Source organism: Hevea brasiliensis, chromosome 8 (assembly GCF_030052815.1).
Source record: "Hevea brasiliensis isolate MT/VB/25A 57/8 chromosome 8, ASM3005281v1, whole genome shotgun sequence".
NCBI lineage: Eukaryota > Viridiplantae > Streptophyta > Magnoliopsida > Malpighiales > Euphorbiaceae > Hevea > Hevea brasiliensis.
The window spans coordinates 45,345,862-45,371,481 of record NC_079500.1 but is presented as its reverse complement, the minus strand read 5'-3'; the positions used below and the strand labels follow the sequence as shown (position 1 = coordinate 45,371,481).

General features: G+C 34.7%; 1 protein-coding gene across 1 annotated transcript; it reads right to left on the bottom strand.

The window, feature by feature from the left end:
- Positions 1-429: 429 nt before the first annotated feature.
- Positions 430-1,092, bottom strand: LOC110657126 (uncharacterized). The gene is made up of 2 exons (XM_058150777.1): positions 1,027-1,092; positions 430-933 (listed from the first exon to the last, which is right to left on the bottom strand). The coding sequence occupies exons 1-2, from the start codon at positions 1,090-1,092 to the stop codon at positions 430-432; spliced, it is 570 nt and encodes a 189-aa protein (XP_058006760.1).
- Positions 1,093-25,620: the final 24,528 nt, after the last annotated feature.

The window sequence follows — 25,620 nt, the reverse complement described above, 5'->3', positions numbered from 1 at the left end:
CCTGCACCTTTAGGGGTAATGTTTTTCCCTAAACCCTAACTTGTTAAATTTGGGGGTTTTTGTTTCTTAATGGCAAACAGAAATAATAGCAATTGAAACAAAATTTATTGTGACCAAATTATGAGTTTTCCAATAGTATAAGTGGTTGGCATGATGCATGAAACCCTAGGTTTGGAAAATTTTTAGTTTTCTAAATTTTGCACCCTAAGATATGTTAAGGTGCATTTTTCTTTCAAGGATATGTAGAATTTTGACCAAGAAAAGTGTACCTAAAATTTGTTGGAAGAGGTTTTAACTCTACCTTTGATGCTTCACTTTCTTTAAGAATTAGTGGTGAAGTAGCATCTTGCTTCAAATCTTTAATTTTCTCAACATTAGCCATACGTAAAGGTGAATTTCCTTCTAAAATTTGAGCATATTCTATAGCTTCTACAATTTCATCCCCTTTAGCGATGTTGTGGACCAACAAGCTTCCAATGGATCTTTAAGATGTTGCTTTTTGAACACTTCTGCAACTAACTCATCTATTACATCAACTCTCAAACATGGATCTGAGTCATCTTTCTTTTTCATTGCTTGAAACAAATTGAACTTAACATTTTCTTCCCTAACTTTAAATGTAAGCCTTCCATTCTTTGCATCAATAACAGCTCCAACAGTAGCAAGAAAAGGTGTACTAAGAATAATAGGAATGTGTACATCCTCTTCCATCTCCAATACTACAAAATCCATTGGTATAAAAAACTTCCCTACTTTTAGAGGCACATTCTCAATCACCCCAACTGGAAATTTAATAGACCTATCTGCTAACTTTAGTGAAATTGTGGTAGGCTTCATTTCTCCAATCTTCGTCTTCTCATAAATGGATAAAGGCATTAAACCAATACTGGCTCCAAAGTCACATAAAGCTTTATCTATACTAACATCTCTAATCTAACATGGTATTAAAAAGCAACCAAGATCATTCAACTTGGGTGGAAGTTTATTTTGCAAGATAACACTGCTTTCTTCTGTGAGAGCTACTACCTCAAATTCTTTCAACTTCTTCTTATTAGATAGAATTTCTTTCAAAAACTTAGCATATGAAGGCATTTGTACTAAGGCAATAGTGAAAAGAATAGTCACATGCAAAGACTTCAACACCTCTAAAAACTTACCAAATTGTTTATCCAACCTTACTTTCTAAAATCTTTGTGGGAATGGTAAAGGTGGAATGTAAGCCTTGGGTGCCACATATTTAGGTTCTTTCTTTTCACTCTCCTTCTCTTTACTTTCTTTTTCTTCCACTTTAACTCTAACTTCAACTTCAGCTTTTTTATCTCCCTCTCTAGTTTTCTTTTCCTCAACTTTCTCTTCAACCTTTTTATCCTCACTCTCCAAAATTTTTTCACTTCTCAATGTGATTGCCTTGTAATGATCTCTTGAATTTTTTGGTTGGCTAGGGAGCTTCCCCAATGTTTTTCTATTTGAAGAGCTTGCCTATTGAGTTATTTAATTCTCTAACATCTTGTTATTTGTTGCCATTTGATCCATTCTAGATGTTAGTTGAGAAATCATATCTTGCTTCTTTTTATGGCTTGCTAGTAGAGTCTCAATCATAGCTTCCAATCTAGCTATCTTGTCTAGTTGTACTTGTTGTAGTGGAACAGGTGCATTTTGTAGTTTAAGAATTCTAGGAGGAGGCCCTCTATTTTGTTGAAATTATAATGTTATTGATATCCATAAGGTTGTTGAAAATTTTGATATTGTCCTTATCTACCTCCCCAAAAAAAAATTAGTGTGGTTTCTTGTAACACCCCTAAGTTCGGTAGTGCGTTCTACTGTTTCGGTGACCAGTGTTGTCCGGACAGCTAGGATGCCTAGAACTACACTTTGTTATGATAGAGGAGACATAAAATAATGAAATACAAGAAAAGAAAATACAAGAAAAACAAAGGAAAAATAATAGCAAAGAAATGTAACCAAGTTAAGCGAGTCGAGAACCCTAGCGATGGGTGACCGCACCGGGAAGTCACGACGTGGACCGTTGACTAGCCCTGGACTACGGGGAACCCTGGAAAATATTTTTAGGACTCAAATAAATATTTATTGAAGTATAAATATCATTAGAAATATCAAAGAAAAATTAAATAATTAGTACAAAGAAAAGTGAGAAATCGAAAAACGGACAAAACCCGGTGTTATCGAAAAATCGGGAATGCAACTCGAACAGGGGCATTGTGGTCATTTGACACACCGAGTTGTTTTTTGACCTAAATGTCCATTAAAAATATATGATATTATATTTGTAAAATGTCATGAAAAATGAAATTAGTGGTACAAAGTTTAAATAGCAAAAATGGGAAGCTTAATGTGAGAATTTGGAAAATTAAGAATAAAAAAATCATTAATTCTTACTTAGTGCTCCACTCACCTTACCAAAGTGGACCACTACACATTTTTGGGCAGAAACAAATCACCTTCTTCAACCTCCCAAACCAGAACCAGCTGAATCATTTTCTTCTCTCAACTTCCTCCATGGCCATCCATGGCAAAGCTTCATGCATGCATGAAGTAAGCCAATTTCTTCCTAAGTTCCTTCATCAAAGTTAGTCTACATCACTTAGGCAGCATTTAGGGAGTGAGAAAGGTAAGTTTTGATGAGTTTTTAAGAAGCTTCAAAAGTGGTAAGTTTGTGTTTTCTATTATTGTTTAATTAAAGTTTGTAAGGATGTTATGGGTGTTTGATTTATGGAGAGATTTTTGAAGTTTGATGTTGAATGGGGAAGTGTACTTTTGGCAGCCATGGAAACACTTTAAAGACAGTTTATTTTTGCTTGTAAATGGTGGATTAAAGGATTTATTAAATATATATGTGTGTAGGAAATTGATTGCGTGATGTATACTAAGTATATTGTGAATGTATACTTGAATTTGGAAGCTTGGAACTTTATTCAAAGTGAGGTATAAATTGGTAGCCTGGTTTGGTGAACCATAAGGATTTTATTTCATGTTTGGTTTATGGAATAATGATGTTAAAATGTGTTGGTTGTTATGGCAGTTTGAGTGTGTGTATGGTGGTGTGAAGTGGGACATGTAAATGAGCATGTATAGGTGATTGAATTATTGTAAATTGGATTGAAAAATTCTGCACTTGTTGGTGCACATTGAATGTAATTGTAAGCTGCCAAAATGACCTATAATGTGTTGTGAATTATGTTTAGGTCATGGTACAACCAGAATTGGCTTGAATGTTAAGTTTGGTAAGTGTTAGGAGTGATCCTTGATGTATATGGAAGAAATGCAATAAGGCAGTTTGAGTTTTAGGCCTATAACTTTAGGTGTGTGGCTCCAATTGGCATGAGACCAATTGGAGGTGAAACTAGGCACAAAATGTGCCAACTTTCATGAAGGAAGCATGCCAAAATTCTGCTTGCAAGGTAGCTTGAAAAATGACCAAATCCGGATTAAGTGTAAATAAGGCCTGAAAATTGACCATTTGGGCAGCAGTTAGTATTTAGGCCATAACTCACTCAAAACAGGTCCAATTGACCTGAAATTTTGACCATGAATAGTTAAGACCTATATCTACAAGTCTTATGAAGACACCAAAGCCAAAAAATGACTATAAGCAAGTCAAACAGCTTGCAAAATTTCGGGTCCAAAAACTGGCCGAACCAAAATTGACCTAAAATGACCTAAAGTGACCAATTTTGATGCACTTTGACCAGCAATAGTAAAATGACCATAACTTGGTCTACATAACTCAGAATGACCTGAAATTTTGCCCCGCGTTCCATAAGACATAGATCTACAAGTTTGTAGTTTTGACCGAAACTTGAAAACCGAGGGAACTAGGTCGTCCAGCTAGGTCAAACTAGTATTCCGGAATCCAGCAAATTGCAAGATAACGCAGTATACATGGAAATGAGTTAGGTAAAATGTACCAACCCTAAAAGACTATCGAATGTGACATATTAGTAACACTAAAACCTAATTTACCTAGAATGCATCGAGGGTCGATATATTAGGTTGATTAAGCAAATAATAGCATTCAGTGAATTATTTATCAAACATTATCGTTAGAGACAGTTTAATTAAGTACTGAAACACTTCAAATTGTGTTTCTCAGTTAGCAAAGACTCAGGGAAAGGGAAGGAAACACTGAGTCAAGGCCGAGAGACGATTATCGGAGGTTTGTACTGCATGATTATTTCTTTTGAATTATTCAATTGAAATAAATTATGACTATTTGTATATTATTGTTTTCAATTATGGAAATGTGTTTGAATGGATACTTATTGCTTGAAAAGCATTGTAAATAGTTTGAAACTATGGAAAAATTGATTTAGTGTGATTTGTGAAAATTGAAGTTAATTATGAATTGTGTTGCCATTTTGTGAATGAAATTATGACTTTGGAAATTTATTGGATTTCTCACGAATCATTTGAATAAAATGTTTGGAATTGATTTTGTGTTCACACTTAGCATGACAGTATCATATCATTCCTTCTCCATTTATGGGGTTGTGATCGTTTATTTTCCTTCTCCATTTATGGAGTCGTGATCATTTATTTTTCTCCCTCTCTGGTTTACCAGTTGAGGTGATCGGATGAGTGCTCATTATATAGCTAGCTCCCTTCCTCATTGATTTCGATTAGTGGGGTTGTGATTGCTTTGTCGTGGTGTACAACGCGGCATTGATCGGAAATTTTGTGTCATGGCATAAGTTGTGTATGAATTGGTAACACTGTGTTCGTAAATTATTTGACTAAATTGTGTTATTATGAGCTTTGATAATTTGTGAAATGGAGTTTAAATTCTTATTGACATTCACTGTCTTTTGAATTTAACTACGTTTTGATTACTGAGATTTATTGTGATATTGTGTTAAATTCCTTATGACATTCATTGTCTTGAATTTAACTATGGTTTTACATATCCATCATTTATATGATTTATGAATTGTGATTTAAAGTTGCATTTGGTTAATGTTGTGCACCATTGAGACATTGTCTCAGCGATAGCTTTTCATTACTGTCGCAGATAGACAGACGGATAAGGCAGCAGACTAGGCTGCTAGTGCATTCAGCGAGAGATCATCGGGTATATTGAGTATACCACATTTTGCATTTTGTACTATAATGTATGTTCACTGTATGTATATATTATTTTTGGTTTTGAGCAGTTGTAAATTAAAATTGTACATTGAAGTTGTAAAATAATTATGAGTTATTTTGGCTTGTAAAAATTGTATTATATTTCTTGTATCTCAGTCTTTGAAAAATCACTGTGGATTTGAGTTGAGAAAAATGTTGTGTTGAGAAAAATGTTGGAGTTGAGATTTGGAAATATATTGAAGTGCTTTTTACAGGTTTTCTGAAGAATTGTTTTATCCAAAATACAGATGGCACTTTGCTAAAATTTTTACAGAAATTCCAAATAATTCAAATGTGTTAGTTCTATCACTTCAATTCAAAAAAGGTTTTTACACCTGTAAATAGTGCTCACCACTGTAAAGGAAGTAAGAAATGTTTTTAAAATCCCTTGTAATGTATTTAATGGGTTATCTGTAGACAGAGTTGGTAATTCATTAGGTATACTAAGGGATCATGTTATGCCTTACAGAGGGGTAGGGTGTGACATGTTTTAGTGGTATCAGAGCAAAGTTTTTAAAATTCTATTTTCACCTATAATTTGAATATTCTTTCTTCATAGTACAACTGCTCAATATCATTGTTTGATAGATACAATACATTACATTATAAATATGCACCAATGGGAGGAAATCTCCTTGTGTTAATTGTTCAGTAGGTCTAAGATCCTCGAATTGACTATGGAAGAGGGTGATCGTTCAGTCAATCAATCGATAGAGGCTGAGGTACAAGTTGAGGCCCCAGCTCCACAAAGTGTCGAAGGCCCGACTGTACCAGTTTTACTGATACAAATTACTGCACAAATGGCCACTTTCTTTCAACAAATGGCTGAGACTCTGTCAGCTTAAGCTCAAGTACAAGCCCAACCCTAGAGAAGAGAGAGAAACCTATGGGTCAGAGCTTAAGCAGTAATTTGAGAAAGAGAAAAGAATTTGAGGAGCCCTGAGCTCAGGGATATAATAGAGGTGGATCATTAAGGCAGAGACCACCAAGGTCCAGTCGTTGAACAACTAGAAGTTCTTACCCTTCCTGCCAATGTGAAACTTGTGGTAGAAATCATGGTGGGGTATGCTACAAGGCCATATGAGCCTGTTATAACTGTGGAGGCATAGGACACTTTGCCAAGGACTGCACCAGTGCCTGTAGAGTTGGACCACCTTCTACTACTGCTAAAGGGTTAGTTCAGAGCCCTGTCACCAGAGGTTCACAACCACCCAGCAGAGATAGAGACAGGGGTAGAGGTAACCCAGCAGGCAGCCAATGCACTGTGAAACAATCAGAGCAAGACAGTGCTCCGGTTAGAGTATACGCAATGAGACAGAGGGAAGAAGTCGAGACATCTGATGTTGTGGCTGGTACCTTCTCAACTTTTAATCAAGATGTGTTTGTATTATTTGATCCGGGTTTTACCCATTCTTATGTGTGTGCTAGCATCATTGATTGCATTGTTGTTCCATGTACAAAAATGGACTTTGAGGTGCTAGTAACAAGTCCGCTAGGACAGGAGGTCAGGGTTAATAGAATGTATAGGGATTGTCCTTTGGTGATCCAAGGACACACTTTTCTGTCTGATTTCATTGAAATGCCCTTCAGAGATTATGATATCATCTTGGGCATGGATTGGTTAGCCAGACATCATGCCATGATTGACTGTAGGCTGAAGACAGTCACTTTTGGGGAGAGGCAGTTATTGCCATCAAATATCATTTCAGCTGCACTAGCCAGAAAAATGATCAGAAAGGGGTGTGAAGCATACTTGGCACATGTGGTAGACACCCAAGTGGGGAGTCCAGCATTGAGGGACATCCCTACAGTATATGACTTTCCAGATGTGTTTCCTGATGAATTGCCAGGATTACCTCTGGAAAGAGAAGTGCAGTTTGGAATTAATGTTATGCCTGGTGTGGATCCAATCTCCATAACACCATATAGAATGGCACTAGTAGAGTTGAAGGAGTTGAAGATACAGTTGCAAGAATTACTTGAAAAGGGCTTTATCCACCCTATTGTGTCACCTTGGGAAGCGCCAGTATTGTTTGTTAAGAAGAAGGATGGCACTCTTCGTTTATGTATTGTTTGACCTGGAGTCTGAATACTTTTATGTTAGTGTTAGAACTATATGTTCTGTTGTTATTCCTTTAGAGGGGAATAAATTTTGATGCATTAGTGATTAGTCCTTTAAGATAAGGATTGTGATAATAAGTGAAATTAGTTTTAGAAGAGTTTATCGGCGAAAAGTATTTTCTAACACACCATAAATTATAAAGCTAATTGGCGAGCCTACTTAATGCAAGGCAAGAGGAAGTAAAAGTAAGATGCAGTAATGGAATTGCTCTAGATGAGGGCAAGGATGTTACTGTTAGTAATTGCTAATGGATATTGTAATCAGAATAAGTTCGGTTATTAGTGAATTCGAAAAGGATAAAAGATAGGAAAGTTTGATCTATTGGAATGTATCGTAGTAACTATGCGATGTTCTTGATGTTTATACTGTAAGCTGCAGATTACAGTACTAACTTGAGATTATTGTGTAGAGCTACGTACTACCCGATAGTACACCTAGATGAGAATAGCTGCCAACGGCATCTGTTTTGGTATAGTTATGCCAGGACAAAATTTAATTGTTAGGAATAAGTTTGAAAATCCTACTTAGGGATCTAAAACTCAAAAGTTAGAATATCGAAAGGTTATAGTTCAGTACAAAAGGAAGTAAGTTATAGAATATTGACAGATAAAAAGAGTTATGGAAGTAAAAATTCGAACAGTTGGTTCAGATATAATAAAGAAGTGTTATGATGTGAGGAATACTATGGACTAGAATGGTCAGAGGACCAATGACTAGATGAATGATTCTAACATGACCTCAAGGGTCATTCAAGAAGGAACGTGAACCGAAATATTAGACAGTACAATAGTAAGAGGAGATTGGTGTTATACAAACAAATTAAGCGTTGTATTAGATTGTTAAAAGTCTTATACAAATTTGAGGAAAAGAAGATTATACGATCGTATAGAAAGGAAAAAAATAAACGTATGACTATTGTAAGATGGCTATTGGGTAAAATTTCGTGGACGAAATTTATTTTAAGGGGGGGAGAATTGTAACACCCCTAAGTTCGGTAGTGCGTTCTACTATTCCGGTGACCAGTGTTGTCCGGACAGCTAGGATGCCTAGAACTACACTTCGTTATGATAGAGGAGACATAAAATAATGAAATACAAGAAAAGAAAATACAAGAAAAACAAAGGAAAAATAATAGCAAAGAAATGTAACCAAGTTAAGCGAGCCGAGAACCCTAGCGATGGGTGACCGCACCGGGAAGTCACGGCGTGGACCGTTGACTAGCCCTGGACTGCGAGGAACCCTGGAAAATATTTTTAGGACTCAAATAAATATTTATTGAAGTATAAACATCATTAGAAATATCAAAGAAAAATTAAATAATTAGTACAAAGAAAAGTGAGAAATCGAAAAACGGACAAAACCCGGTGTTACCGAAAAATCGGGAATGCAACCCGAACAGGGGCATTGTGGTCATTTGACACCCCGAGTTGTCTTTTGACCTAAATGTCCATTAAAAATACATGATATTATATTTGTAAAATTTCATGAAAAATTAAATTAGTGGTACAAAGTTTAAATAGCAAAAATAGGAAGCTTAATGTGAGAATTTGGAAAATTAAGAATAAAAAAATCATTAATTCTTACTTAGTGCTCCACTCACCTTACCTAAGTGGACCACTACACATTTTTGGGCAGAAACAAATCACCTTAAGTGGACCACTACACATTTTTGGGCAGAAACAAATCACCTTCTTCAACCTCCCAAATCAGAACCAGCTGAATCATTTTCTTCTCTCAACTTCCTCCATGGCCGTCCATGGCAAAGCTCCATGCAAGCATGAAGTAAGACAATTTCTTCCTAAGTTCCTTCATCAAAGTTAGTCTACACCACTTGGGCAGCATTTAGGGAGTGAGAAAAGTAAGTTTTGATGAGTTTTTAAGAAGCTTCAAAAGTGGTAAGTTTGTGTTTTTTATTATTGTTTAATTAAAGTTTGTAAGGATGTTATGGGTTTTTGATTTATGGAGAGATTTTTGAAGTTTGATGTTGAATGGGGAAGTGTACTTTTGGCAGCCATGGAAACACTTTAAAGACAGTTTATTTTTGCTTGTAAATGGTGGATTAAAGGATTTATTAAATATATATGTGTGTGGGAAATTGATTGCGTGATGTATACTAAGTATATTGTGAATGTATACTTGAATTTGGAAGCTTGGAACTTTATTCAAAGTGAGGTATAAATTGGCAGCCTAGTTTGGTGAACCATAAGGATTTTATTTCATGTTTGGTTTATGGAATAATGATATTAAAATGTGTTGGTTGTTATGGCAGTTTGAGTGTGTGTATGGTGGTGTGAAGTGGGACATGTAAATGAGCATGTATAGGTGATTGAATTGTTGTAAATTGGATTGAAAAATTCTGCACTTGTTGGTGCACATTGAATGTAATTGTAAGCTTTCAAAATGACCTATAATGTGTTGTGAATTATGTTTAGGTCATGGTACAACCAGAATTGGCTTGAATGTTAAGTTTGGTAAGTGTTAGGAGTGATCCTTGATGTGTATGGAAGAAATGCAATAAGGCAGTTTGAGTTTTAGGCCTAGAACTTTAAGTGTGTGGCTCCAATTGGCATGAGACCAATTGGAGGTGAAACTAGGCACAAAATGTACCAACTTTCATGAAGGAAGCATACCAAAATTCTACTTGCAAGGTAGCTTGAAAAATGACCAAATCCGGATTAAGTGCAAATAAGGCCTGAAAATTGACCATTTGGGCAGCAGTTAGTTTTTAGGCCATAACTCACTCAAAACAGGTCCAATTGACCTGAAATTTTGACCATGAATAGTTAAGACCTATATCTACAAGTCTTATGAAGATACCAAAGCCAAGAAAGGACCATAAGCAAGTCAAACAGCTTGCACAAGTTCGGGTCCAAAAACTGACCGAACCAAAATTGACCTAAAATGACCTAAAGTGACCAATTTTGATGCACTTTGACCAGCAATAGTAAAATGACCATAACTTGGTCTACATAACTCAGAATGACCTGAAATTTTTCCCCGCATTCCATAAGACATAGATCTACAAGTTTGTAGTTTTGACCGAAACCCGAAAACTGAGAGAAGTAGGTCGTCCGGCTAGGTTAAACTAGTATCCAGGAATCCAGCAAATTGCAAGATAATGCAGTATACATGGAAATGAGTTAGGTAAAATGTACCAACCCTAAAAGACTATCGAATGTGACATATTAGTAACACTAAAACCTAATTTACCTAGAATGCATCGAGGGTCGATATATTAGGTTAATTAACCAAATAATAGCATTCAGTAAATTATTTATCAAACATTATCGTTAGAGACAGTTTAATTAAGTACTGAAACACTTCAAATTGTGTTTCTCAGTTAGCAAAGACTCAGGGAAAGGGAAGGAAACACTGAGTCAAGGCCAGGAGACAATTATCAGAGGTTTGTGCACAACAGTTATTTCTTTTGAATTATTCAATTGAAATAAATTATGACTATTTGTATATTATTATTTTCAATTATGGAAATGTGTTTGAATGGATACTTATTGCTTGAAAAGCATTGTAAATAGTTTGAAACTGTCGAAAATTTGATTTAGTGTGATTTGTGAAAATTGAAGTTAATTATGAATTGTGTTGCCATTTTGTGAATGAAATTATGACTTTGGAAATTTATTGGATTTCTCACGAATCATTTGAATAAAATGTTTGGAATTGATTTTGTGTTCACACTTAGCATGACAGTATCATATCATTCCTTCTCCATTTATGGGGTTGTGATCGTTTATTTTCCTTCTCCATTTATGGAGTCGTTATCGTTTATTTTTCTCCCTCTCTAGTTTACCAGTTGAGGTGATCGGATGAGTACTCATTATATAACTAGCTCCCTTCCTCATTGATTTCGATTAGTGGGGTTGTGATGGCTTTGTCGTGGTGTACAATGCGGCATTGATCGGAAATTTTGTGTCATGGCTTAAGTTGTGTATGAATTGGCAACACTGTGTTCGTAAATTATTTGACTAAATTGTGTTATTATGAGCTTTGATAATTTGTGAAATGGAGTTTAAATTCTTGTTGACATTCACTGTCTTTTGAATTTAACTATGTTTTGATTACTGAGATTTATTGTGATATTGTGTTAAATTCCTTATGACATTCATTGTCTTGAATTTAACTATGGTTTTACGTATCCATCATTTATATGATTTATGAATTGTGATTTAAAGTTGTATTTGGTTAATGTTGTGCACCACTGAGACATTGTCTCAGTGATAGCTTTTCATTGCTGTCGCAGGTAGACAGATGGATAAGGCAGCAGACTAGGCTGCTAGTGCATTCAACGAGAGATCATCGGGTATATTGAGTATACCACATTTTGCATTTTATACTATAATGTATGTTCACTGTATGTATATATTGTTTTTGGTTTTGAGCAGTTGTAAATTAAAATTGTACATTGAAGTTGTAAAATAATTATGAGTTATTTTGGCTTGTAAAAATTGTATTATATTTCTTGTATCTCAGTCTTTGAAAAATCACTGTGGATTTGAGTTGAGAAAAATGTTGTGTTGAAAAAAATGTTGGAGTTGAGATTTGGAAATATATTGAAGTGCTTTTTACAGGTTTTCTGAATAACTATTTTATCCAAAATACAGATGGCACTTTGCCAAAATTTTTACAGAAATTCCAAATAATTCAAATGTGTTAGTTCTATCACTTCAGTTCAAAAAAGGTTTTTACACCTGTAAATAGTGCTCACCACTGTAAAAGAAGTAAGAAAAGTTTTTAAAATCCCTTGTAGTGTATTTAATGGGTTATCAGTAGACGGAGTTGGTAATTCATTAGGTATACTACGGGATCATGTTATGCCTTACAGAGGGGTAGGGTGTGACATTTCTCCATGCTGGATCATAAGTTGCAAAAAATGGGTTACCACCTAGTCTTTGATTATAGTTCCCTATATAATCCACTTGTTCACTTAAAAAGTCTTGACCAAAAACATGAAAATTAGTAGCACAGTTCACATTTGTAGCTCCAACATTTGCTGAATTACTTGAGCCTCTAACTGATGATTCCATCAAATTATGTAGACATTTAAGGTTAACATTCATTGCATTTTATTAGCATCTAGTCTCTTTTTATGTGTCTTCATTATTATTTTAGAAAACATGTTGATCCAACTCAATTCATTAATTTTTATATTTTATCAGGTTTTTTTAAGTGATTCTAGAATCATGGACGATTTTAGAAGAGATTTGGAGGTCAAAACGTGAAGAATACAAGTCCAGAAGCAGTACACGGGCCGTGTAAATTGCCTCATATAACTTTCTGGACCCCGTGTAACCTTCTGGACAAAAAAAAAAACTTAAAAAACAAAAGTGACAAAAAGTTACACGGGGTGTATATCACTACATGGCCCGTGTAAAGTCCCCTAACAGCAATTCTGATATGACTTTTCTTACTTTCAACTCGACCCGGATGGACTCCTAATGCTTCTAGGACTCTGAAATTAGAGTTTTTACATAAGATACAAATATAACAAGTCAGGAATTGAGGGAAGGAGAGAATTTACATCCAAGGAGAGAATTTACATCCAAGAGACGATTTACATTCAAGGATGCACCTTAACTTCAAGGGACGCAAGGGAGAAGCAAGACTGCAAGATTACTTGAAGGGATTTTCAGCTGAAGTTCTAAAAGTCCAAGGCTGCAACTCTCTTTTTGGGTTCTTTCACTCTATATTCTTCTCATGTCTTCTCTTCATCTTTTTATAAACTTGATTGTAAAGCTCACCATGGGTGAGTAGGTTCTTTATTCTAAGGTTAGGAAGTAGCACTCAATTTCATTATGGATCTGGTTTGATTTTATTTAATGTCACACCCTACCCCTTTGTAAGGCATAACATGATCCCGTAGTATACCTAATGAATTACCAACTTCGTCTACTGATAACCCATTAAATACACTACAAGGGATTTTAAAACTTTTCTTACTTCTTTTTTTTTACAGTGGTGAGCACAATTTACAAGTGTTAAAAAAAACTTTCTGAACTGAAGTGAAACAGCTAACTCATTTGGACTATTAGTAATTTCTGTAAAAATTTTAGCAGAGTTCCATCTGTATTTTGGATAAAACAGTTCTTCAGAAAACCTGAAAAAAAGCACTTCAATATATTTCCAAATCTCAACTCCAATATAACTCAACACAATATATTTCTCAACTCAAATTCACAGTAATTTTTCAAAGACTGAGATAAAGAAATACAGTACAAATTTTACAAGCCAAAATATCTCATAATTTACTTTACAACTTCAATGTACAATTTTAATTTACAACTGCTCAAAACCAAGAACAATATATACATACAGTGAACATACATTACAGTACAAAATGCAAAATGTGGTATACTCAATATACCCGATGATCTCTCACTGAATGTACTAGCAGCCTAGTCTGCTGCCTTGTCCGTCTGTCTACCTGCGACAGCAATGGAAAGCTATCGCTGAGACAATGTCTCAGTGGTGCACAACATTAACCAAATACAACTTTAAATCACAATTCATAAATCATATAAATAGTAGATACTTAAACCATAGTTAAATTCAAGACAATGAATGTCATAAAGAATTTAAACTCCATTTCACAAATTATCAAAGCTCATAATAACACAATTTAGTCAAATAATTTAAGGATACAGTGTTGCCAATTCATACACAACTTAAGCTATGACACAAATTTCTGATCAATGCCGTGTTGTACACCACGACAAAGCAATCTACAACCCCACTAATCGAAATCAATGAGGGAGGAAGCTAGCTATATAATGAGTACTCATCCGATCTACAACCTCAACTAGTAAACCAGAGAGGGAGGAAAATAAACGATCACAACCCCATAAATGGATAAGGAATGATGTGATACTGTCATGCTAAGTGTGAACACAAAATCAATTCCAAACATTTTATTCAAATGATTCGTGAGAATCCAACAAATTTCCAAAGTCATAATTTCATTCACAAAATGGCAACACAATTCATAATTAATTTCAGTTTTCACAAATCACACTAAATCAAATTTTCCACAGTTTCAAACCATTTACAATGCTTTTCAAGCAATAAGTATCCATTCAAACACATTTCCATAATTGAAAATAATAATACAAAAATAGTCATAATTTATTTCAATTGAAAAATTCAAAAGAAATAAATGTTGTGCACAAATCTCTGATAACTGTCTCCTGGTCTTGACTCAGTATTTCCTTCCCTTTTCCTGAGTCTTTGCTAACTAAGAAACACAATTTGAAGTGTTTCAGTACTTAATTAAACTGTCTATAATGATAATGCTTGATAAGTAATTCACTGAATGCTATTATTTGCTTAATCAACCTAATATATCGACCCTCGATGCATTTTAGGTAAATTAGGTTTTAATGTTACTAATATGTTACATTCGATAGTCTTTTAGGGTTGGTACATGTTACCAAACTCATTCCATGTATCTTGCATTTTCTTGCAATTCGCTGGATTCCGGGATACTAGTTTGACCTAGCCGGACGACCTAGTTCCCTCGGTTTTCGGGTTTCGGTCAAAACTACAAACTTGTAGATCTATGTCTTATTGCACGCAGGTCAAAATTTCAGGTCATTCTGAGTTATGTATACCAAGTTATGGTCATTTTACTATTGCTGGTCAAAGTGCATCAAAATTGGTCACTTAAGGTCATTTTAGGTCAATTTTGGTTCGGCCAGTTTTTGGACCCGAACTTGTGCAAGCTTTTTGACTTACTTATGGTCATTTATGGGCTTTAGTGTCTTCATAAGACTTGTAGATATAGGTCTTAACTATTCATGGTCAAAATTTCAGGTCAATTGGACCTGTTTTGAGTGAGTTATGGCCTAAACACTAACTGCTGCCCAAATGGTCAATTTTCAGGCCTTATTTGCACTTAATCCGGATTTGGTCATTTTTCAAGCTACCTTGCAAGCAGAATTTTGGCAAGCTTCCTTCATGAAAGTTGGCACATTTTGTGTCTAGTTTCACCTCCAATTGGTCTCATACCAATTGGAGCCACATACTTAAAGTTCTAGGCCCAAAACACAAACTGCCTTATTGCATTTTATTCATACTCATCAAAGATCACCTTTAACCCTTACCAAACTTCACCTTCATGCCATTTCTGGTTTGTACCCGAACCTAAACATATTTCAAAACATTTTATTGATCATTTTGGCAGCTTACAATCACATTCAACATACACCATTAAGTGCAGAATTTGTCAAACTCATTTACAACAATTTAATCACCTATCCATGCTCAATTACATGTCCAACTTCACACCATCACACATATACCCAAACTTCCATAACAACCAACACAATTCAACATTAACATTCCATAATCCAAACATGAAATAACATCCTTATGGTTCACCAAACCAGGCTGCCATTTCATGCATTACATTCCCTTAATTTCCAAGCATTCAAATTTCAATACACATTCACATACACTAAGTATACATCACCCAAATGATTTCCTACACACATAAACATTTAATCAATACTTTAATCCACCATTTACAAGCAAAAATAAATTGTCTTTAAAGAGTTTCCATGGCTGCCAAAAGTACACATCCCCATTCAATATCAAACCTCAAAAATCTCTCCATAAATCAAACACCCATAACATCCTTACAAACTTTAATTAAACAATAATAAAAAACACAAACTTACCACTTTGGAAATTCTTCAAAACTCCACAAAAACTTTCCTTTCTTGCTGCCTATCTACTGCCCATGGTGTGAGGATCATTTTTCATGAAGACTCTTACAAGAAATCAAGGCTTGATCATGGAGAACTTGAGCTCCATGCATGGTGCGGCCATGGAGTTTCTTTGGGAGGAAATCTTCACTTCGGCAATGGTGAAGACATGAGGTTGAAAATGAGTTTACAGATTTGTTAGTGGATTAATACCTGCCCATTTAATGGTTGTTTAACCCCATAGTGCTCCACTCACCATAAATAATGATATTATATGTTTAAAGTGATAATTACTCAATTTACACTCCATTTTTGCTATTTACATTAGGTACCACTAATTTAATTTTTCACTATATTTTTCTTTGTTTTTCTTGTATTTTCTTTTCTTGTATTTCATTATTTTATGTCTCCTCACTCATATCGAAGTGTAGTTCTAGGCATCCTAGCTGTCCAGACAACACTAGTCACTGGAACAGTAGAACGCACTACCGAACATAGGGGTGTTACATTTAATACATTGGGTATTTTATTCTTTGATTCAATCTCTTGTGATCTTAATGCATGCTATGTGTTGATGCCCACCTAGTATTGATTATAGATATTAATTGAAGAACTGAAAAGTGAAGGTTAATATTAAAAAATCGAGATTTTGAACCTAGGAAATCTAACCTAGAGATAGGCTGATGCCCTTTGTGGAGTTCCAAAATTAATCAAGGATCTTAAAGGCTTTTAATTAATTTAATCACCATGAAAGTAGGGTTTAGGTTACTTAAAATACACCTTGAGTGCCTTGAGAGAGGACTTAAGATAACTTAGGATTAATTTCCATCAAAGTAATAATCTCCCAATTATTGAATAAATTAGATTGATTTTATAATTGATTGAAGTGTGAACCCCTAGCCCTAGAATTCCTTTGTCCATTAATATTCAAGTTTAGTTAATTATTTAGATTTTATTTCTTTTAATTTAGATCTAATTATTATTTCTATACAATTCGATCGTCTAGATAATTAAAATTACTATAGTTTGGTACTCAACATGGTCCTCATGGGAACGATACTCTACTCATCACTTTATTACTTTTAAGCTATCCGTGCACTTGCGGTGGTTGTAAAACTAGCAAATAAGTTTTTAGCGCCGTTGCCGGGGACTGGTGCTTGATATTGAACAATTAGTAATTTGATTACTTTAGACATTCTTATTTCTTTTATAGTTTATTTCTTGTCTAATTTTATTTTTGCTTGTTTTTCTTGTGAGGTACATTGATATGTTTCATCAATAAGTCTTCATAAGTTTTATTCAACAACACAATGAACCATTTTACAATGCTTGGAGAAGATTCAATGAATTGGTAGAGCAATTTGCCCATCATTGTCTTTCAAATTGTGAACTGACTCTCAATTTCTACAATGGTCTAGATGAAGCGATAAGGAATTGGGTAGATTATGGAGCTTGGGCTACCGGTGATCATGTTCTTCAAACAAACCATGAGGATCCCATCCACTTGTTGAATGACATGGCAGATTTTGATTACCATTGGCATTAGGATCCTTCACTACAAGGTTAGAGCCACCAATACCCCCCCATACACTTATCAACCTAATATTTCACACCAACCATTCGAGCTGCAATTAGAGAATAGAGTGGGACTTGAAGAGGCAGTAGCTCTATTGGAAAATTTTTACAATCTAATGGTAAACAATGAGCTATCACTTTATGAGGAGGAATCAAATGAATAAATTTGGGAGAATGAAGAAGCTTAATGGGAATTTGAACCTATAGAAGAAGTTGAACCTCAAGAATAAAATTCCTATGAAGATGACTTACCAATAGAGTTCCCACAAGAGCAAGAGTTACTTGAAGAAGCAATTGAACCTAAAGTTGAAGAAAACAACTCTTTTATTGTTGGTGGGTCATTGGAAGAATGCTTACATGAAGACAAATCAGAGATGAAGGTGGTAGATAAATAAATTAATAAGACTATCCATTTAAGTTCATTAATGATGCTTACACATACACCACCAGAAAACCCTTTTCTATCGTGGACACCTCCTGCATCATCATATGTCCTCCATGAGCTAAAACAGTCCTTTTCCCAAGAATATCACTCTAAGCCATGTGTTGTTCATTCTACGTGTAATCTTATTTCAGATCTTACCAATCTTGAGAGTAACACAAATCAATACCCATATGAGGTGTTACATGACAACTACTATGGGCGAAAATCGCTTTTTGATCAGCAATTCTAAAAGAGGTCAAGCTAATGACCTAAAATTAGCTCTTCTTGGGAGACAACCCAAGTTTTAAATTTAATCTTTGCATTTATCTATTTCTTTTGTTTTATCACCCTCCCAAACTTGATTTCAATGTTTATTCACTTTGTAGGTTCAAGGACTTAAAAGGTGCAATGGAGATCAAACTGACAAATGTTCAAGGGAAGGAACACTTCAAGGGGGAGTATTCTATATCCATTAGCTTTTTCTTATTATTACATTTATGATATTGCTCTTGACCTGATTGTTATATCTTGATGACATTGAGGACAATGTCAAATTTGAGTTTATGGGTGCATTTCATGTATTGCATTCATATATTGCATTTTATCACCTTATTATGTCTATATTATATTTGTGTGTCAAAAATCTAGAAAATTTTCCCAAATTTTGAAAATTCTGGACCCTTTCAAAAAGCTTTTAACTTAGAATTATAACTAAAACCTTGATAAGCTAATGATTGGACTCTTTGGGAAAGAGGAATGAATGCAACTGAATGGGCAAAAAGGCTTTAATATGTTATTTGTGAAGAACTTAATCACCTAAGTGGAGTTAAACTAGTTAAAACCCTTTATAGCCATTAATTTATCACATTGAACTTGAAAAATGAGGATAAAATTTTTAAATACAAGCAAAGCTAAAAATGCCTCACCAGCTCTAGAACATGTCTCTTGGACCTATCAAGGCGAAATTCTAGTATATGCTTGATGAAGAGGTGATTAAGGCATTCTTTTATATAACCTCACTAAGCCTTAGCCACCCTTAATTAAAATATATATCCCTATTAGCCAATTTGAAACCTATATCTATCCCTTAGAATTTATTGCTTACCCATATTATTTACCTAGCCCCTAGCCTAAACACCTATCCTACCCTTTTAAGGAGGCTAAATGCAGAAGTAAGAAGTATATTAAGTGCAACAAAAAAAAATGGAGAGAAGATATAAAACTCAAGAAAGAGTGCAAGTGTGCAGTTAAAATCAAAGAAAAATTTGCCTTTCCAACCCAGCAAAAGCAATGAGTTTGGGAGAAAGGACAAAAGGAACATAAATAAATAATAAATAAATAAGGAAAGAAGAAGGAATAAAAAAAATAATAATAAAAAAGAAGAAGAAGAAGAAGTCCCAAGATAAGTATCATGGAAGCATGCTTGGCAGTATAAAAAACCAAAAGCCCTTCCTCTCCATACAAAATCAGTAGAATAAACTTAGTATACTTGATATTTTATGCATGCATGCAATCCTCATATTTGCATTCCCTAAAAAACCTTTCATTGGCAACCAAGTCATTATCCCTTTAGCCCCATTACAACCCGTTTAAAGACTTTTTAATCTTTTGAAAAGTATATGATATTTTAGTGGTGATAGAAAATTGAGATATGCCTATGGAGTTGGAATTGAGTCATTTCATCACAATTATCCATAATAGAGGCAAATTTGAGGGAGTAAATGTTTCTCAAGTTTATCCTGATAAAATAGGTTATTTGTGACTTATTAATGGCCTTGCATGGAGGAATAATTAGTTGAAGCACCATGAAGAGGATGAAGCACTAAGCAGGTAGCTGTTGAGGTCTTTATGCCTTAAAAGTGGGAATTGGTATGAAGGTTGAAGAATGTCCAATTATGTGCAAGTTAAGTTTTTTTTTTTTTTTATTATGTTTCTAAGTACCCTAATGAGTTTTTATTAAGTTTTATTTTGCTTGAGGACAAGCAAAGGTTCGAATTTGAGGGTATTTGATTACATCAAATTATATAGATATTTAAGGTTAAAATTCATTGCATTTTGTTAGCATCTAGTCTCTTTTTATATTTATTTTTATATGTCTTCATTATTATTTTAGAAAACATGTTAATCCAACTCAATTCATTGATTTTTATATTTTATTAGGTGTTTTTATGTGATTCTAGAATCAAGGATGATTTTGGAAGAGATTTAGAGGTCAAAACGTGAAGAATACAGGTTCAGAAGCAGTACATGGGTAGTGTAACTTGCCCCGTGCAATTTCCTGGACCCCGTGCAAACTTCTGGACAAAGAAAACTTGAAAAACAAAAGTGGCAGAAAATTACACGGGGTGTGTATCACTACACGGCCCGTATAAAGTCCCTTGACAGTAATTCTGATACGACTCTTCTTACTTCTAACTCGACCCGGATGGACTCCTAATGCTTTTAGGACTCTGAAATTAGGGTTTTTACACCAGATATGAATATAACAAATCAGGAATTGAGGGAGGGAGAGAATTTACATCCAATGAGAGAATTTACATCCAAGAGCTTATTTACATTCTAGGATGCACCTCAACTTCAAGGGAGGCAAGGGAGAAACAAGATCTGCAAGATTACTTGAAGGGATTTTCAGCTGAAGTTCCAAAAGTCCAAGGCTGCAACTCTCTTTTTAGGTTCTTTCACTCTATTTTCTTCTCATGTCTTCTCTTCATCTTTTTATAAACTTGATTGTAAAGCTCACCATGGGTGAGTAGGTTCTTTATTCTAGGGTTAAGGAGTAGCACTCAATTTCATTATGGATCTGGTTTGATTTTATGTAATACATTGGGTATTTTATTCTTTGATTCAATCTCTTGTGATCTTAATGCATGCTATGTGTTGATACCACTTAGTATTGATTACAGATATTAATTGAAGAACTGAAAGGTGAAGGTTAATATTAGAAAATCAAGATTTTGAACCTAAGAAATCTGACCTAGAGATAGGCTGATGACCTTTGTGGAGTTCCAAAATTAATCAAGGATCTTAAAGGGTTTTAATTAATTTAATTACCATGAAAGTAGGGTTTAGGTTACTTAAAATATACCTTGAGTGCCTTGAGAGAGGACTTAAGATAACCTAGGATTAATTTCCATCAAAGTAATAATCTACCAATTATTGAATGAATTAGATTGATTTTATAATTGATTGAAGTGTGAACCCCTAGCTCTAGAATTCCTTTGTCCATTAATATTCAAGTTTAGTTAATTATTTAGATTTTATTTCTTTTAATTTAGATCTAATTATTATTTCTATACAATTCGATCTTCTAGATAATTAAAATCACTATAGTTTGGTACTCAACACGGTCCTCGTGGGAATGATACTCTACTCATCACTTTATTACTTGTTAGCGATCCATGCACTTGCGGTGGTTGTAAAACCAGCAAACAACTGAAGAATCTACTTTCACGCTCAGCTTGTCTATCTTCCTTGTCAAAGCATCAAACTTAGCATTAATCATATTCATGGCATCAAGCTCAAACATACTAGCTGGTTTCTTTATTTCATTCCTCTCACAACTCCACTGGTAGTTGTTATTAGCAATTTTATCCAAAGTAGAAAATGCTTCATCTTCAAATTTCTCCATAAGATCACCTCTAGAAGATGCATCAATTGTAATCCTAATAGCTAAAAAAACACCATTATAAAAGTGCTAGACAAGCATCCACTTAGGAATTCCATGGTATAGACATCTCCTTTGTAAATCGGAGAGCTTATTGACTCCGAGAGCTGATTCCTGACCTAACTGTCAAATAAAATCGGAGAAAAGAAAATTTCAGAGTCGGAAATTAAATTAAAGAACTAATAGAAAGATAAATAGAAAAAAAAATAAAAAAGTTAAAAAGGTAATGACGTCATGTGGTGACATAAGCATGATGCCATAAATATTATAATTAATATATTCAATTAATTAGATATTTTGGTCTTCCATAAGATAAAAATTCATAAAAGAAAAAAAAAAGGATAAAAAGTTCTTCTTCCTCATCCCTTGCCGTCTCACTCTCACTCTCCCTCTCCCTCACCAAAACCCCCATTAAAGCTCATTTTGAGCTTGATCAAACCCACAATCCCACCATAGAAAGTTAAACCTCCAACATTAAACCTTGATTTCAAGCCTTGATAGAGGACTTGACAAAAAAAGAAAGAAGAAAAGAAGAAGGAAATTGGAGAATTCAAATCCAAGTGGAGGTAAGCACCCTAATTTGAAAATTTTAGATTTATTAGTTGTGTTTGTAGCTTAAAGTAACTTAGAAGTTAAAGAAATGAAATAAAAATAATTGTGAGGGATCAAGTTGAAATTCGGCCGGCTAGGGTTACTATGCATAAGTTTGTGTTTTAATTGAATTTAATATGTTAGGCAAGCTTGTATGAACGTGGTAGTGAGATTGAGATGCTTAGATTTGGTTAAATGCAACAATTGTAACACCCTCCCGGTAGCAACTCTGTACATTCTACTGTTCCGGTGACCGGTGTCGGTCTGGACAGTTAGAACGTTCGGAAAAATATTTAAATTAAAGTGAGGGACCAAAATTAACTAAAATATTAATAAGAAAAATTTAGTAAAAATTTTAGAAATAAAATACTACTAAGTCAAATGAGCCGGTGCCCAAGCGATGGGCAACCCAGAAGGAAGTTGCGGTTCTCGCAACTAGGAGCCCTAGACCGGGGGAAAAATTCATGAAATAATTTTTGGGACTCCAGAGAAGGGGCATTGAGGTCCCTATGGCATTAGAATGCCAAGAAAATATTTAGAAAAATTTTTCAATCGATACAGACAATTTTGACCCGTTAAGCCAAACGGAGGGCATTTTGGTCATTTCGCCTTCAGAGGTGATTTTTGGCCGACTTGTCCAGTTGAGTAAATAATTATTATGACATAAAATATGAATTAATGTTGATGAAAAACTAATTTAAAGTTAGTAGAAAAGAAAAGAAAAGAAAAATCAATATAATGCAAATAATGACATCATTATGAGGTCATTTAAAAGTTCCCACAAATCACAATTAAACAACCATTTAATTAACTAATAAAAGAGACAAAAAAAGACCAAATAAATTAAAAAGCAAACAGCCATCTTCTTCCCCAAATTCCAGCCGCACCATAGCCAAGGAAATCCTCCATTTTTCTTCTTCATTCAAGCTTGAAAATCTCTCAAACCTCACCCCAAAACCCTAAGTCACCTTCACTAAAACTTATCCACACACTCTAAGGAAGCTCTAGACAGCCTAGAAAAGGAAAGAAAGTGAAGTCAAGCTTGGGACAATTCTGCCCTATAAGAGGATAGTACCTATTATGCATACATCTCTCTTTTTCCATGTTAGAAACCTAAAATAAGTAAGAATTTGTAAATTAAATGGATAAAATCTATGTGTATGTATATCCTAGAATTCGGAAGCCCTAAGGAAGGAACAAGATGTAGTGTTTTTGATAGACTTGGAGTGAACTAGAGATCATATTTAAAGTATATAAATATAAGGATAATGAATTAGTTAGTTAACTAAGGTAACTTGTGTGAACCTTGAATTTGAGCTAGGGTTTGGGAGTGAAATTTGGACTTGGCTTATGAAATGATGAGTGAACATTATAATGGTCAATTAGTGACCATTTGAGGTAAGTTGTCCATAATTTTAAGTGAACTAGAGTGTTACAAACTGAAATGGTATGCTGCCTAGTGAGGGCAGCAAGTGAGGCTGTGATTCCAGCCCACTTGGCCAGCCATAACTTTGGCTGTGTAGGTTCAATTGGTATTTGGCCAATTGGAAATGAAACTAGACATAAAATGGCACAATTTTGCTGAAGAAACCATGCCCAAAAGACCAAAGCAAGTGGACCAAAAATTGGCCCCAATCCGGATACCCTGAAATCAGATTCTGCAGAATGACCAAATGAACAGTAACTGTTCATTTGGCCATAACTCACTATATAATGGCCCAATTGACCTGAAATTTTTACAGCAACAAGATAAGATATAGACAATAACTTTCATGAAGAACCCTACCCCAAATTATGAACAGAACCTATCCAACAAGGCAGTGGCCATCACTGTTCACTGCACTGTAGATATGGTCAATTCTGCAGTTTTGCAATTCGGCCAGCTGTGGTTTTTGGACCATAACTGGAGCTACAAAACTCCAAATGGAGTGATTCAAAAAAGGAAATTCAACTAGACAAAATAAGGAACAACTTTCATGTGTACCATTTCCTAAAATTCCCATTGTAACAGTCACTAATAGAACAGTAAATTTAGGGTACAAAAACTGAAAATTCTGCTCCCTTAGTTCTAAGCTTAAAAATGGTATTGGTGATTAATTCCAACAAGTTTTGAATGCAAAATGTGGTACATTGGGGGTGTTAAAACCAATGTACCTATTTTCTATCCAAAAGTCAAAATTTTTGTTGACCAATGAGGTGAATAGTGATACCAAAACTTGAAATTCAAAAATTGAAGAATTCAAAAGTATCAAATGCCCTAGTATACCTAACAAGATTGGTTTGGATAGTTTGGCATGCCAATAGGGTTCAGTTAGCAGTACTGCACATGGCATTATGTCATTCTGTGATTTTATGGCTTTTAGCCATTCTAACCTTGTGTTGATATTTGGCCTTGTGCCTATTGTCATTCTGACTTATTAGGCATTACATTTGCACACCGGGAGATGCATACGTGACCGATGGTGTGACGGCCCGAGGTACTAGATACCCAGCGCCAGTATACCCGTTTATCCAGTCCAGTCGTCCAGTATAGGTTACTTGGGAAACCAAAAGAATGAAAGTGGATAAAGTTAACAAAATAAATGATTATAACAAGTACAAAACCAGTAAAACATCGATACATTCAATACATATTTATTTTCTGCTATCCCTTTTATTTTATTATTGCACCACTAAGCATTATTGCTTAGCGCGTTGCTTTTGCCACGCGTAGGTTCTGGAGATACTGATCGAGAGCCCAGTAGACCACAGACTGGGTGAGTCCATCCTGCAGCTCTGCATAGTGTCCGTGTCACCTCACCATCTTCTGTGCATTGGTAGGATACTAGGTTTCATTTTGATATTTTGTAACTAATTTTTATTTTCTCATATGTAATTGAACTTATGAAATGTATTTTGATGTTCATGTAAATAATGAGAATTGTGTTTGTGAATGGAAAAGTGAATGTTTATCTATGATTTATACATGATTATCACATGAGATGAATGATTGAGAAATGAAATTGAAAAATGTTGAGATTTTGATATTGGAGTTTGAGATGATTGAATATGATTATTGGAAGTGTTTTTCACAGGTTCCGAAGAACTGTTTTCTCCATTTTTAGCCGGTACTCTGCCGGATTTTCTATAAAATTTTCTGAACCTCAAATAAATTAAAATTTCAACAAATGACTTAAATAGATTATATTTCACAAATTATGTTCAAAATTATGATGAAAATTAATTAAGATAAAATAGAGTGTTCCGGTACACCGTGTGACATAGCTTACTCGGATATACTGTAGACGGGTAAGGGGTGTCACATTTAGTGGTATCAGAGCACGGTTTAGGCGTTTCTGGGCCTAGATTGAGTCCATACCATGCATTGCATTTGTAAGAGTCGAGGTGACAC